General features: G+C 35.3%; 1 protein-coding gene across 2 annotated transcripts in view; it reads right to left on the reverse strand.

The window, feature by feature from the left end:
• Positions 1–15,728, reverse strand: part of COL21A1 (collagen type XXI alpha 1 chain) — an 82,304-nt gene that overhangs the window by 53,490 nt on the left and 13,086 nt on the right. For both annotated transcript variants that reach the window (XM_026846270.1, XM_026846269.1), the window contains exons 7-9: positions 13,504–13,512; positions 11,942–12,025; positions 9,510–9,572 (exon numbers count right to left, since the gene is read on the reverse strand). In XM_026846270.1, the coding sequence (XP_026702071.1) occupies positions 9,510–9,572; positions 11,942–12,025; positions 13,504–13,512 (156 nt within the window). The remainder of the gene's footprint in view (positions 1–9,509; positions 9,573–11,941; positions 12,026–13,503; positions 13,513–15,728) is intronic.

Consider the following 15,728-nt stretch of genomic DNA (forward strand, 5'->3'; position numbering starts at 1 on the left):
GGGGGGGGGGGGGGGGGAGAATAAATTAACCCACATATGTAGTAGACACTTCTTTTATCTCTCTCAAGAAAAATAGCTGAAAAATGCTAGCATTTATGCAGCTAGTTTTAGAATATCTCTAAATAATGAAAATTCCATTCTCAATACTAAGTACTTACCTATGAAATTGAAGGTATATAACAGGTATGCAAGTAAGAAAATAATTTGAATGGCTAGGACTATGAAAAGAAAGACTAAATAATTCATGAGTTGAAAAGAGAATTTCAGGAATGCTTTACTAGAAATCAGTATTGGCAGAACAAAAGAACATTTACAGAACCCAAAATATATGCCTGAGGTTGTTTTGGCATATTGGATTCAATGAGTACAGCAAAGATGGCCAGTTTTTATGCAAAATTAACAAGTGCTTTAAACGAATCCTTTAACAGACGCAAGTAACTGAAGAATAGGAATTTTAGCTAGCTCCATTAAAAACATGTCATTCCAATGGACAAACAGCTACAAAGAGATTTTGTGGGGGTTTTTATCAAACATATCAAACAAGAAGAGAAACTGTCCTGTACAACTCTGAGGCTATTTGGCTCAGAGCTTTCAACAGGCAGCCCAAACTAAATTTGATAAATCCCATAAAATTGACTATCCCATTTCAAATACCCAGAATTTGATCTTGCTTTGAACTGTAAGAAATAATAATCCTATCTCTAAATGAGTTTCGGTCTTAAAAACTTAGCACAAAATTTAATGGGAGGATTTCCACACTGGTAAAAAGGAGCTATTAGAACCTTTTCAATTCAAGTAAGGGAATGTTTATGGCTGATTTATGTAAATCAGTCAGAGCTTCCTGGGAATAATAAACAGAGCTAAAATTATTTGCTGGGTCAGATACAAGAGAGTACTTGCTGTGCCCTCTTCCCAAAAGACATTTGAGCAGGTGCCCAAAGAGCCAGCTGGTAATATTTAGTATAGAAATAAACAGAATTCTAGGTCTCTGTCATACATGGATCCTCTATGAAGCATTTCACTGTTAGTGCTCAAGGCAATTCTAGCAAGACCAACTTTAACTGTAAATGGTGTAGCATTCCCATATTGCTTATAGGCCTCCCAGGTAGCTGAAACAATTTACCAAGACAAAAAATGCCTTTAAAAGTTTATCCCTTTATTTCTTCTCCAAAAAAAGCCCAAAAGTTTGTATGACTTCCTGTAGGATACAATTTTATATAAATAAAACTTTATTTTACATTTTATATCTCTGAAATGCAATTTCCCTTCCTCCTCCTTCTAACTGAGTAGGGGAAGAAGTAGAAGAGGACAATTTCCTGGCTGAACTGAATTTCAAAATTCACAAGATGAATGGAGGATGGCAGAAGAGTTTTCAGGTTACAAAACTTCATCTTTAGCTTAGAGCTAGATCTTGTAATGTGATTTCAAAGCAAATCAAACACATCGTCAGTGTGTTTGTTTAATGGAAAGCTGGAACAGAGAAGATTCAAAAGGAAATTCACAGAAAGTCACAAAAATCAGAATCACTGGTACAAACAACTTAGCAATTGTTTGGACAAGTTAAACACACTTATAAAGTACAAAAAACCCACTTTCATAAAAACTGAGCAAAGACAAAAAATGTCTTTTAGTACTATTCTTTTTGCAGTATGGATTATCGATCTATATGCTAATGCCTATATATTTTTTGCACTAAAGTCAGCTTTTCCTTAACCCCAAAGCCTTCAGTAGGAGTATGTACGTTATGCATACATACGCTCCAAGAACAGGTGTGCCATAGCTGACATTTTATGTAAAAGGGACAGATTGAAAATTCCCTTTTCAATTGACACAGACGAGTTCAGGACTGAAGGTTCCCTTTCAATAAGGTGAAAGCACTAAACTTGCCACCAAAAAGTTTTTATTTGGACTTGTCTCATGATCAAATTTTTATTTGGTCTTCTCTTGTGAACTTTTTTCAGAAAACACACAAATGGTGTGAAAATTATTACAGCTAACCCTGAATTTGGTCCTCAGTTTTGAATCCAGTTGCCTAAACATAGGCAGCTCCTGCCTTTTGAGATTCTGTAGACACCCACCCAGTGTTAGAAGATAGTGGCACAAAATATTTGGGAGGCATTCAACCTTTTGAAGCAGTGGTGTGGGCAAGACAAAATACCTTACAGCATAAGACCCCACACTTCTTGGAATATATTAGATAAATATCTGTTGACTAACATGGAAACTAATATGTACACATATAAACACCAAATGTAGGTGGTTTAAACTACAACGTTTTATCAATGTTGTCACTCAGCATTACTCCACAGCACTTTGTTTATATTGTCATTGATTATTTTACATCAGTGCAACTGAAATCAGGATTATACAAAACCTCCCTCTCAATTTGTTGTGGGTGGTAACAGTACTGATAAATTTATAGTGCCAGAAAATCTGTAAAGGCAAAGTGATAAACAACAAGATACTGAGATGCTTAGTTTTGTACCAGATGGCTAGGTAATTTAAAAAATTACAGATAAAATGTAACTTTTGATTTTAAAGAAAATAGCAATAATTTACAAATAATTCTAAGGGAAAAAGTTGACCAGACTTCTTAGGCCAAAGAACTTACATAAAGGACACAGACAAATTAGCAATACTGTCACCATCAGTGAATTAAAAGCCTTGCTGGAAAATGAAAGTTAGTTACCTGTAAGGGAAAAAATGGAGCAAGAAGGACATATGACAATTATTAATTCCAAAGAACTTTTGGGTGCAACAGCAGAGTAAACCTCAGAAGTGTATATTCAATGCAGTTGCATGCCTTAAGGACAGAAGTTCCGACAGCATTCATAGGTGTATCACATCAGACAAAATTTTTTTTTTTTTTTAAAAAACAGAGGATATACTGCTAAGGCAATGACAACTGCCACACACTTCCTTACTGCAAAGCTTTTGGAACCACCGAACAACATAAATGATAAAGGCATGGCAACAGGACTACTTAGGAAAGAAAAGGGAGAAGTAAACAAGCTTACTTTGGCTAGGAAATAACCAAGGATCAACAGTAATGGTCTAAAGATATTTCAGGACTGTAAACACTAAGTAAACAGAACTATTTAGGGTGATGTAGCTAAGCATAATGGAATTCAACTGCAAAAGAAAAATTTAACTTGGTTTTAGGAAAACATCCTGACAGCGAGGTCTGCGGACCTCTTGTGGAAGTCACTTGTGGAAGTTCTTTAGCACATTTAAAACACATTAAAGCATTAGAAGATAAGTTTTTGAACCCTCTTCATAAAATACATTACATCTTAAAGGACAGAAATTCTTACAGCTATACAGACACATATCCATGCCCACACTCAAATTTGCAGTCATGCTATGACCTTCTCCCTCGCTGGCAATATCAGTATTAAAATCCTGTGAGGCAACAGAAATGTTAGAAAGTACCTGATGTATTTGAATTAAGTGTTTTAGCCTTTCTCTAAGAAGTTGTTTATCATTTAATGTTTTGCCTCAGGTCCTTCCTCCTCCTCCTCCTTTTTTCCCATCCTGCCCCCTAACAACCTTCTCTAACACCTCACTATGCCTGTACTCATCTGCCTACTGTTTCTCTTTATCCTGCCGCTTTGGACATGTGCATCAGTCAGGTGGTCCTTCCCAGCAGGTCTGTTTGGAGTTTGTGCCTTACTCCTTTCTCTGGGACTTTCTTAAGCAGTGGTAACAGAAGTTCAGGACAAACGTCATTTCCTCTTCTGTCCCTCTGTTAAATAGCATGGCCCCATAGAAGGACTCCTCATGGCATCTGCTTCTGCAGGCTACCAGAACTGTCTCTGCAGTGAATACCCTCTGTCTACATGTATCAAAACATGAAAATAAAGAGCAGATCCAGCATTAGATCACAAAGGTAATTAAATGCAGCTTTTATCCTCCACCATAACTTTGGGGGTGACTCCTGACCAAATATTTGTAATCACGTCAACATTATTATGGGAAAAGTACAGAAAAGAGTTTTCATTGCCTTCTCTGTTGCCTTTTTTGTGCTTTGTTTTGTTTTGGCCTGTTTAATTCTTTCTCCATTTGATTACACTTCCTTCCATTGGCTACTCCATCATATGCCAAGGCTTTCACAGCTCAGAGCTGTGTATTTTGCAGTATAGAGCACAGCAGTATATTTTGCCTCAACATGATGTTCTGGGCTCAAATACCACAGAGGGAAAAAAAAAAATCAATCAAGGTTATTAAATTAAAGGTCATAAATCCATCTTTAAAAGTTCCCGAGCTTCAGTCATCTGGAAGATGGGATGATGTATGAGGGGAGTATATCTTCCTGCTCACTGCTTAGATTGTTCACCCTCATCATGTGTCCTTGGCCACTGCTGAAGACAGTCATAAGGTCTTTTGTCCAAAATGTACAGATGTATGCAACACAAGTCAGCATCAAGCATCTCCCTGATTTCAAAGCAGTAGGTCTCAGTGAAGCCATTACATGACTGTGTTAGACAGAATGGAGCAAGCATACTTCCTCAAAGAATAACAAGGTCACAATGTTGCCGAGGAATATGTATTTTTCTGGAATTGAGAGCAGTATTTTACAGCTGAATTATCAACTATATCTGTGAAAGTTTCCTGAGAAAATCAGCTGCAGAGTTTATATCACCTTAAATCCCCAGGCAATCCTATGTATATATGAAACTATTACCCATTTCTCTTCCAAAAGTACTGTTGATATAGCTGGTCATTGCCATTATACTAAGTTCATCATAAAAGAGTCAGCCTTCAGTTGGTCACCAATATTATTAAACTCAAGGTAGTACAGCTGTAATAATCTTCTACAGGTTTAAAAAAAAATACTGGAATGATCAGAAATTACTTGCTACGTGAGGCTTTGATGCGTTATGAAATCTGTATCTGGATATATCAGTAAAGTCAGTCTCACCAGATTATTTTAAAACTGCTTATTACTTGTGGACACTGTAAAAACAAGGCAAATGGTTCCAAACTTTCATGAATGGAACTAGATGGAATACTGGAAAATTGTCCAGATTTGTCAGCCGCGTGGTTCAAAGTTCAAAATTGACAAATGAGTGCATTTTTTTCACTTTTTTTAGCAGACCGATAACTTATCACCTCTATTAACCACACATGATCACTACATTGACTCTGTTCATTTATTTTTCCCCTTGAGTTTTTCAGTATGTATAAAGTATCTTTTAGAATAAAAAATGGCTTTGTGACCCCACAGTCAGGCTGCTGAGCATTCTCAGGGCCAGCAACCACTTCAGCTGCTTTTTTGTGATGAATAATGGCCATTAAAATGAGTTTCAGTTCAGATTTAAATGCTAATTTTACCATTGTGCTTATTTACTGGTGCTATTTCTCCTGACAAGACAATTTAGTCATTTCAGATCCCGAATTATATTTATGATTGAAAAAAAAAAAAAAAAGTATTTTCATTACTTATTCTGCTTCTCACTTTTGTGCTTTTCTCCAGTTATTTTAACTGATCTTTTCTGTATGTATCAAGAGTATGGAAAATAAACAGAGGTGGCAATTACAGGGAAAAAACAAAGAACATATAAACAAAACTATTTAAAAAAATAAAGAATGACTGAAAATGAGTCATGTTTATGTTCACTTCCTCAAATATTACACCAAGCAATTTTATTGGGTAACACAATGTGAAGGATAATTTTCTGGTAATATTGAAGATATTCATGGTAATCATTTTGAATTTTCCTGGACTAAAACTAACTTTAGGTGCTACAACAATGTAGCCAGCCCACAAATAATAAACTCAATTTTCTTTGATTTTTCACTTTAAAAATCAGTTACATACAGTAACATATATACATGCTTAAAACCTTTCTCAGAGGAATAAACATTTTGTTGACCAGCTATACTGTCCTAAGAAAATGAATACCAGATAGGCAAACTAGAATAACATTAGAGAAGAACATAAAAATGTGTTTGGGAGCAAAAAAGACTGACTTTCCAGGAAAAACTTTTCATGAAAAAGCCATTTGTTTAAACAACCCTGACTACACAACTACCTGTAAGCCTATTGTCCTTATCTCACTTAAGAGCTTGCTTTTCAGAGTCCCCCAGGGGATTCAGCTAAAAAGATTCATATGAGCAAAGTTATCTCAAAAGAAAGAAAATCACTGACAGCACAGAAAACGTGCAAGTCATATTAGCAATCAATAAGTAAAACAGAAAGCAAAAGACAGAGAGAGAAATCTGTTTTCCCGCACACTGTATGTAAAGGGTCTCCCATCATTCATGGCTAAAAGCTAGCCTGGAAAGCACTCAAGAATCTACTGTAAGGAACAGTAATGTACTGGCCAGAGCTGTAGATGATCTAATAGGCTTGCAATTATGTCCTTACAAAGAACAAGTGCAAAAAGCTACAGCTCATATTTAAAAAAAAAAAAAGGAGTCAGTTAATAAAGCTATAGTATTTAACTGTAAACACTTCAAATAACATATAAACTTCAGTTCAGCAAGATGGTAAAATCTCTCCTTTATGGAGAGACTTTCTGATTCTCTTCTAATCATCTGAGATACTTTTAGTTAATGTTTTTTATGTTCAGAGAATGCCCATCTATGCACATTATGACTCATTCACAGAAAAAAAAACCAAAAAAACAAAAAAAAAACACCAAACCACAACTGCCAGGTTACAAAGTTACAGAAAGACTACAGTATCAATTTATTTCTCCTTCATGATTCACACTGTTCCAGATTGCAGTGCTTATGGGAAGATATATAGGATTGAAGTGGAAATCTGTTAATACAAGTATGAAAATGTCATCACAAACTGTTTCTAAAACAATGCTGTTGCAGCTGACTGGACACTTCAGAAATAAAGTCTTAATCTATTTTTCAAAAGAGAGAATGGAAACTGACAGTTCCCTGACAATATCCAGTCCATTCTGGCTTCACTAAAGCTAGTACAGTATCACTTTATATCAGAGTTAGCTGGATTAATGACAGCTCTGCTACACTTACCCATATTGCAAGTCTAAATCTAGCAATTGGTATGGCCAAACTGTGATGGACACCTTCTCCGATGCAACTCTGGTTGAGAAAGTTTGTACACCTGTCTTTGTATAGAAGAACAGGACTGATTTTCAGAAGCTTAAGCACCATCAGTGATCAACTGAAAAGTTATTCTGATTAGATCACACTTCCCCAGCTCAAATTCCACCCACTCCTATTTTAAAACTTGTATTTTCATGATAGTATCAAACCAAAATGTAGTATTTTATAGTACTAACAATTTCAATTCAGATTGGTTCATCTATTTCTAGTTCCTTTGAAGATAATAGTTATCAAAAGCTGTTTAAGACAAAACCAAAAGTATAAAAATGTTTTTATATCACAGGAAAAATTAGGATCTTTGCTTGTGGAACTACTGACAAATTTATGTACTCACTGCTCTCCTGGGCCATTAGGGCTACTATGCCCAGGTATCAAGTCCCATATTTTAAACCGGAGACATTTTCAATTTTTAGAAACAGTTGCATTTCTTGTTTTCAGTGCCTATTTTTTTTTTTTCCTATCAAATCAACTCTGCCTCCAAAAGGAATCACCACAGTTAAATGAACCAGCTGCTATCCCTGAGAAAAGGCCAACACGTAACTAAGCAACAAAATAGGAGAAATGTGAACATTTTATAATGTGTAGCATGGAGTTTTCTTTTTTTAACTGGTAACATTTATTATCCTTACAGCATACACACTTCCAAGGACTTTCAAGCTCACTGTTTCCATCTTTAGATGACACAGAAATGTAACGGGTTATTAGTATTAAGACTTTTTAACAAAAATAGAATGTTAGGTGTTTTTATGCAGACAAAGTTGGTGGGTAGTGCCTTTTTAGTAGGAATAACATCCTAGAGGTACCAAAATTGATAAGCAAGGGCAGACTTGGGAAAGATTTCTGATTAGTTATAATATCCTCATGAAACTTTCCACAGGACAGAAAATCTGCTAAAAGAGTGAGGTTGAAAGGTGCAATCCAACCCTATGTTGCCCTTCTGTGAAGTCTCTCTAGTTTGTCAAGCGTGGACCAAAATGGCCCAAAATAAATTCCAAGTCTCAATCAAACCCATAGACCACTAGTTCCTCAAATCCATAACCCAACGTTTCTTTCATAAATGCTTTCATCTTCTCCTCACTCTTCACTTATATTTTCTAACGTTTTGGGCCATCTTCTTGTATGTATAGTCTCAACGGTATTTAGGACTCCTCCCTAATTGTATTTTCAAGACATGATACTTACCTTCTCTTCACTTTCACCATGGAGATTTCAGAATAACACTACAATCTAAGGACTCAACCATAAAATTTAGTCTTTACAATAAGTATGAAAAGCTACAATGAATTAACAATTTCTAGTATGTGCATGCAATTTCCTTTTCCTGCTTTTGGTATCCAAGCAGAGAAATTATCCTCTTTCCAGAAGCAAATTATTTTTAATGCTCCCAACTATCTTTTACATTTTCTTTTTCTTTTCTTTATAGCTTCTATTCATAAAATAGTAAGCAACATCAGAGGCCACATTCTTAGAAAAGAAACATAGGTGGCCAAGTCTCCCAGCTTTTGGCCTGCCTTCTTTTAACACACCAGAGGCACATGCACACCACCACTTCGGTGAGAAAGAGAGTGTAGGCTGTTAACAAAACCTTACTCAACAGAGAATCTTGGTTGTCATATCACAGAGGCTTCCAATTAGATTCAGAGATCTAATATATTTCTTAATGAAACCTTAGGCTATTTTTTTATATTTATTTGATTTTATTAGATTTTTATGACACTGAAAAATGTTATCTATGAATACTAGATGATCCATTGCCAAATCTGTCATTTTTATTTTAGGGACATATGGTATTCATCTACTTTCTTCCAGTCTTTACCATGCATACCAATGGAATGCCAGCTTGTAAGTAAATCTAGGGTAAGAGAAATATACAGGTATTTTTAGGATGTATGTTTTAACACATAATGTTTAGACGTGAAAAATATCTATATTTTTAACACTGTATATGCATATCTACATATTTTGGTGGACTACTTGAGGCAGCCTAGAAAGAAATTAAATGAATCAAGCTTAAACATGAGAAGAAATTCCTAAAACCAAATAGACAGGATTTTAGCTGCCCTAAAGTGCTTTCTAATGCAAACGTTCTTAAGTAGTAAAGACTGAAGGTCAGAAGATGATAACTGCTGCAAACTGATGCAAGGCCCAACAGGAGCACTCATAGCCTGTTCTCTGCTTTACCACAGTGCCTACATATCTCACACTATCATATTTACAATAGTTTAGCTGAAACAAAAATACTATGATAAACATACTCATAAAATTGTTACTAAATTTGTCAGATGGCACTTAAGCGACATTCACCGTTTCAAAGAATAGAGACAAAATAATCTAAATTTGAAAACCTGATATCAAAGGTACATGTTTTTTTTTCTCTTGTTAGCTTTGCATTTACAATGTATGACTAAGTTTTTAGTACTCACAGGCTTACCATCTGGACCAGGCTGACCAGGATAACCATGATTCCCGGGCTGCCCAGGGTCACCCTACAGAGAAGCAATATGTTAACACACAGAAGATGTGAAAGAGAATTTTAAAGTGAGCCCTAATACATTCCACAAAACAGTGGCTGCAAGCCCAGATACCTGCTATTGAGGAGCAATTCCTACAGCAAAAAAGAAATGGTCTTGTAACACCCTACCGTGGGAAAATTTTCCTTAACTTCTTGTGTCAGACTTGGAGAAGTAAGCCCATGCTCAGTTACAGTACATGTTTAGCCCATCATCTCAAATGCTTTCAAGCTTTTTAACACCTTAACAGAAATAAAACCACTTTTTAGCAAATAGATGAAAAAAAACCTTTATTAAAACCTTGCTAATTTAGTAGTTCTACTCTGAATAAAACTCTCACCTGTTTTGGCTGAGTCTACTTAAAGCAAAAGCACTGGAAAGGCAGGAGCCAGGATTAAAACCTAGTAAATATTAAAACCTAGTAAATACTAAACTCCCCTCCACACACTTATGGCTGTCTAAAAAGTATAATTCTTTTAGATTTCTTCTTCTAAGGCCTTTGCAATTATTTTTATAATCTCTGTTATGACCATGGTAAAGGATAAGAAAAGTAATTCCCCCAGCTTCATGTTTATGGTAAGAAAGCAAGAAGTTAACTTCTTACTCATATATTCTCTTAGTATTTTAAAGTTCTCTGTTTGTTTTACTAAAGGATTGATTTGAGCCCAGAAAAATCCTGTAAGACTTATCTATAATTCATTTTACTTATTTACATTTTACTAAGCAGGTATCACTTTCTTCAGCCTGAACCATCAACAGACCTGCAGGTCAGTTACAACTGTAGAATTGTTATAAACAAGGAGGACATTAGGAGGTAAACAGGAAACTAGCTTTCAATGTGACTGAAAAAACATCTTTTCACATATAAACCACAGAAATGTAATGCAGCACTAAATGAGAAAGGATACAGAATAATGTCTCTTTAGAAAAGCATAACTGACAGTTATAATTTTTTAAATTAACAATAGTTATCCAGAATTATTATTGTCCAAATTAATAAGTCCAAGTTTGAAATTTGATTGACAATAAATTTGCTTTAAAATATGTTATCTAAACAAATGAAATTTTATGCCTCTTACTTGAAAAGGTTAAAATATCAGTTGCTTGTATTTTTAAATTGTTTTAATTAAATTCACTCTACTCCATTAATTTCACAAACACACAAAATAAGTTTAAATTTATATGGTTCCAAAGTCCAGTATTCAAAACCTAAGAAATACTATAACTAAAATAACCTATGCAATATTAAATTGGCTTCCTTTTCACTCTTTCTAAAGTTTTTTGTGTTAGGCACCATCTTGTCACCCGTATCACTGAGCTTTCACGAAACAAATATACTGCAGTATATGTGCAATCTTTCAAATAAACTGAAAGATTGCACATGAAGCAGGGATCTAAAAAAAAATGTACAGGAGGCTACCCTAATTCTGACATTTCATACTTTTTTGTACTTCACAGGATGTGGCTTTCACTTTTTTTTTTTTAAATTATAAATACATTTTCTCTCTCTTTTGTCTGATATGCGAAAGAGAAAAAAAAAAAAAGATAAAAGACTGCAAAAATTCTATTACATGAAATAATAATGATCTCCATCTTGTGGATTCCAATTTTCCCCGATTAGAAACCCTTACCACTGTAGCAAAGAGTCCTTTGACTTGAAGCACCTGTAGATGACTGCTGACCCCTTATATAACGAGAGTAGAATTTTTTTAATCGTTTGCTTAATGAAAGACAAGAGGTTTGGGGTTTTCTTGCCTGACCTTATAAGGCAAGCTAGTAATTCTGGAAGCACTGCTTAGCACAGTTATTGAGAAAGTTAGTACAGTAAAATACTAGAGATTTGAGTTTCCCATGTTAACCAAGTGAAACTCAAGTCTGGTTCTCATTTTAATCCTTCACTAACACTGAAGGGAGGTCATCAGAACAGCTAAGGTGGAACTCTCCCAGTAAGTATCTAGTCCATTCTCTAAAAAAGAAGGAAAAAAACCTCTCTCCATTAGAAGACTTTTATTAGCAAACCATTTCATTCTCAAACAATTCACAGTGCAAGATCATTTGTTGAAGAGTAGCAAGGAAACACAATTTTACATCCACAGGCATTTTCCTTAATTAATAAAAGATATATTTGTGTATTATGAGTTATGGCACCAAAACTTGGGCTTGAGGATCCTAATCACTATATTCATGCACAGGAAACCAGAACTAGGAGAACCTGTCCCCTACTGTTTTAATCTGCCTGACTATGGCTGGCCAACATAAGATTGGGAAAAAAAAAAAAAAAAAAAAAAAAAAAAAAAAAAAAAAAGAAAGTTGTGTACACTCAATAAGTCAGAACAGAAACTTACTTTGGGGCCTGGAGGTCCTTGTTTTCCTGGCGGGCATATGCAGGGGGCAGGCGTTGAGCCTACATCACTAGGGCCATTCATGCACTACCAAGAGTGAAACCAGCCATCAATGCACATGCCAAAAGCATTCAACAAATGTATCCTAACTTTATACAAAACTGATTTTCCTCAAGTTGCATCAGCCCTTGTTTTCACTCCTTTTTTTTAGCTGGAACTTCTGCTTACCTGAATATTGCCCTCCAATTACTTTGTGTACATGAATTTATCGTTTTACCCAGAAGAAAAATAAATTAAAAATTAAGTGCCAATACTGGGCTGATATCTGAAACTGTTTGCTTTTCCACAAATATTGTGTCATATAGTTTGATAATTTAAAATCTGGCAACATGTAAAACTCTTCCCCTAAACTAACTGATATTCATCATTTAAGTGTGATCAATTATCAAATATAACTATTTAAGTTTGTAAAAATAATCTAGTAAATATTATGTATAGCATAATTACCACAACTGATGGGCATACTATCATGTGTAGAGAGCCTGAAAAGAACATAAAGACCAAGACTCCTACCTCCTGTGCATGTGTCCCAACTACGAAATTATTTGAGGAGAGGTGGGGGACGGCTGTTAGCACCAACTCCTACAAGTCACTAGTCCTGGCCCCCAGGGTGCCCAGCCTCCAAAGACCATGAGGTGACCTCCTCCAAACTATGCTCTCTATACAAACAGCAGTAAACACTAAACCTTGGCAGATCACGTCACCCTTTAGAATTTGGGGTGGGGGTGGGGGGGTGGTGTTGTTACGTATTTACTTCTCACCATTAAGACCACATGATACCCAAATGTTTTACCAAGGCAGGCAAGAGGAATGATACTAGATCAAATCAATTGCCCAAGTTCAGCCACACAATTCAGTGCATCTGTACTAAATCTATATGCTAAAGTTAGATTCAGTGGATTCTTTTTCACCCACAAAGTTCTTAGAGATATGGAAAAGCAAATATTTAAGAATCCAAGATACAAAAAACCCCAGATTTTGTATTTATTATCCAAACCACTTTCTATAAGATTTTACTCATATTTCCTAAAATAATGCAGACTTTTTACAATGTTCTATGAATGGAATTCTTTCTCAGGGTCAAATGCTTGGTCAAAACACAAATACACATTTACGTTGTAATGGTACCAAGTGGAGTTACGAAGACGGTTAGGGAATCTATCATACTAAGCCTTCAAACAAGCTCCCCTTCTGGGAGATTAGCATGATGCAGGTAACAGCTACCTGACTGTGCATATTCCCATTCACTTTGCAACAGCATCCAGTCCTGCAAATAAGAGCAATTGAATTGAACCAGGGCAAAAAATCAGGCCATTTATCCTAACAAACACGGGTTTCTTTAGAAAACATAATTTGTCTACTGACTAGAGTACAAATTATGGAAATACGGCATTTTTAAGCTTAGCAAACCTCTATCCATTTTTCAAAACAAAGTGTACATTCCCTAGAATAATAAGTCAAATACTACCTTAAACTGAGTTTGAGCAGTTTAGGATTGAGCCTACCTCTCCGTTCTGAAACAAGAAGAAACACAGTTTAAGAAAATAGCAATATTTGTAATAAGCAAAAGCCATTCACTTGTAAACACTACAAAAATCAATCATAAATTTAGGGCTGTAACTGTCAAGGAATTATAATTGAAAAATTTAGGCTTTCTCAGACTTACGTGCAGCTGCTATCAATGCATATGAATTTCATTTCAATTAAGGGTCTTTCAACAGGAGCTACCAGTAGCAATTTTTAAGAGGCAATGACAAAACAGAAATTAATACTGAACTGTGTAATAATTTACACACTAGAAGTTTAGATTTGGGTCAAACCTTTTGCCAGGAGTAACCTTTTGTCAAAAAAATCCTCTGCTTATTCATTCATGTCAGAAAATATACCAAAATATATTCCTAAAATCTCTGATCTCTGAATCCAGTATCTGGGAAAACATACAGCAGCACAGAGGCAAGGCTAGCTTTTTCTCACTTTCCTGTGTGACTGCATTAGACTCTGCTATCAACTGAATTGAGTCTTCCAGTATCTGCAACACCACAGAACAATCCATCCTCAAATATTTCGGCATATCAACCATGAATTTGTCTGTCTTAATAGTTTAGTAGCAACCATGTACAGGAGTTTTCTAATGCACACAGTCACCACAGACTTCATACACATTCTGTGGAGAGAGACAGCTTCTGTATTCTTTTCATCTTAGGCAACCTCTAGAGAAGATTATCTTTCTCCACGGATCATTGAAGAAGCTTAAAATTACTACGCAGCCAGGTATCTCTGGGAAAGGGGATTAATTCAAGCTGTAAATAGTACATACAGCCTCTGCTTATTTCAGGAGCTCTGATGACACAACCACACTCTGACAGAATACAACCACAAACCACATATTCTTCCTTGGAAATCATCCAACATTTTTTATTTTCTGAAAGAGTCCAGAATTTCATGGACAAAGTCCAAATTTAATTTACAACAACAGCAAGTGAAACTAAACCAGCAAAAAGCAATCTTTTTGCTTGGGCTTCTTGCCAAATCACAGAGAATGCAAGATATGATGGACTTCTTAGTGTTTGCTTTCTAGATGCAAAAAAATTTTTCATTTGTTTACTTTTCATATCCTACTTCTGTTTTTTAAAGAGCAAAAAGATATGTGGTACAGTTAAACAGCCAAATACTAAATTTACTTGAGGATTTAAAGCTAACTTTACAAAAGTGTTCCTGAACCCATTAGTTCTTGACACATAAAGTCAGATTTCAGATCAGCTAATAATCCAGCCACCTACTCATTGCTTACATGAAAGCTGTGATTGCAATAGACACCCTGGCCCCAAACAAACAGAAGAAAAACAGACCAGCTGGGGGACTGGGCAAGTCTGAGAAAAATAAAATATCTGGATGTTGAAGATTCACAGGTTTTATTTTCAAACTGGCAAAATGATCCTAATACTAAACCACATCACTACATGAGGAACATGGGTTTACACGGTAAGACACTGGTGTCTGATTATCTTCAGTTCAGCTTGTTTTAGACACCAAACACAGGAGGACATTTTGAAGGAAACTGTACATATAAAACAATCTCTTGCTTATATTTTGAGATGGCAGCTGAATACTTTTGAAAATCTGGTTCCAACTGTGTGTCATGAATGGTTTCCAAATCTGTTTACATGTGTTTTACATTTCATTGTATAATTAACTGTAAGTAAGAGGGCAAAGGGTAGGTCAAAGGATCCCCATAAGATTCCTAATAGTGTACATGAATCATAAAATCCTGAACATCACTTTATTTTTGTCTTATCCATAACATCACGAAATCTTGGCAACACATCAATTAACGTGATATTTAACAGAGACATCTTCATAGATACTTCTGATAGGAAAAGGTGATTTAAAAATACAAGTTTCTTGGTCATGCACAAGAATTTCAGACATTATCTGACAAGATCTTATCACCTGACAAGAAGTATCTCAGACAAGAAATATATGACCTAGCAAGAAGTATATCAGAGAAAAAAAGTAATATATGAAGTATTTTACACTGCTGTAACCTAGAAGTTTTATTAATTTATAATGTTTAAAATCTTAAATTGTAACAGAAGATTGAGATTCTTCTCTACTGCTGTCAAATTTCCACCATCAAGTATCTAAACAAAGAAACCTTTTAAAATACTTTTGTGCAAAAATAAGGTTGAAAACTGATACGTTCTGTGTCACTTGATATTGCACAGGTAAC

The sequence above is a fragment of the Athene cunicularia genome (genome assembly GCF_003259725.1).
Source record: "Athene cunicularia isolate RWA chromosome 3 unlocalized genomic scaffold, athCun1 chr3_part1, whole genome shotgun sequence".
Taxonomy (NCBI): Eukaryota; Metazoa; Chordata; class Aves; order Strigiformes; family Strigidae; genus Athene; species Athene cunicularia.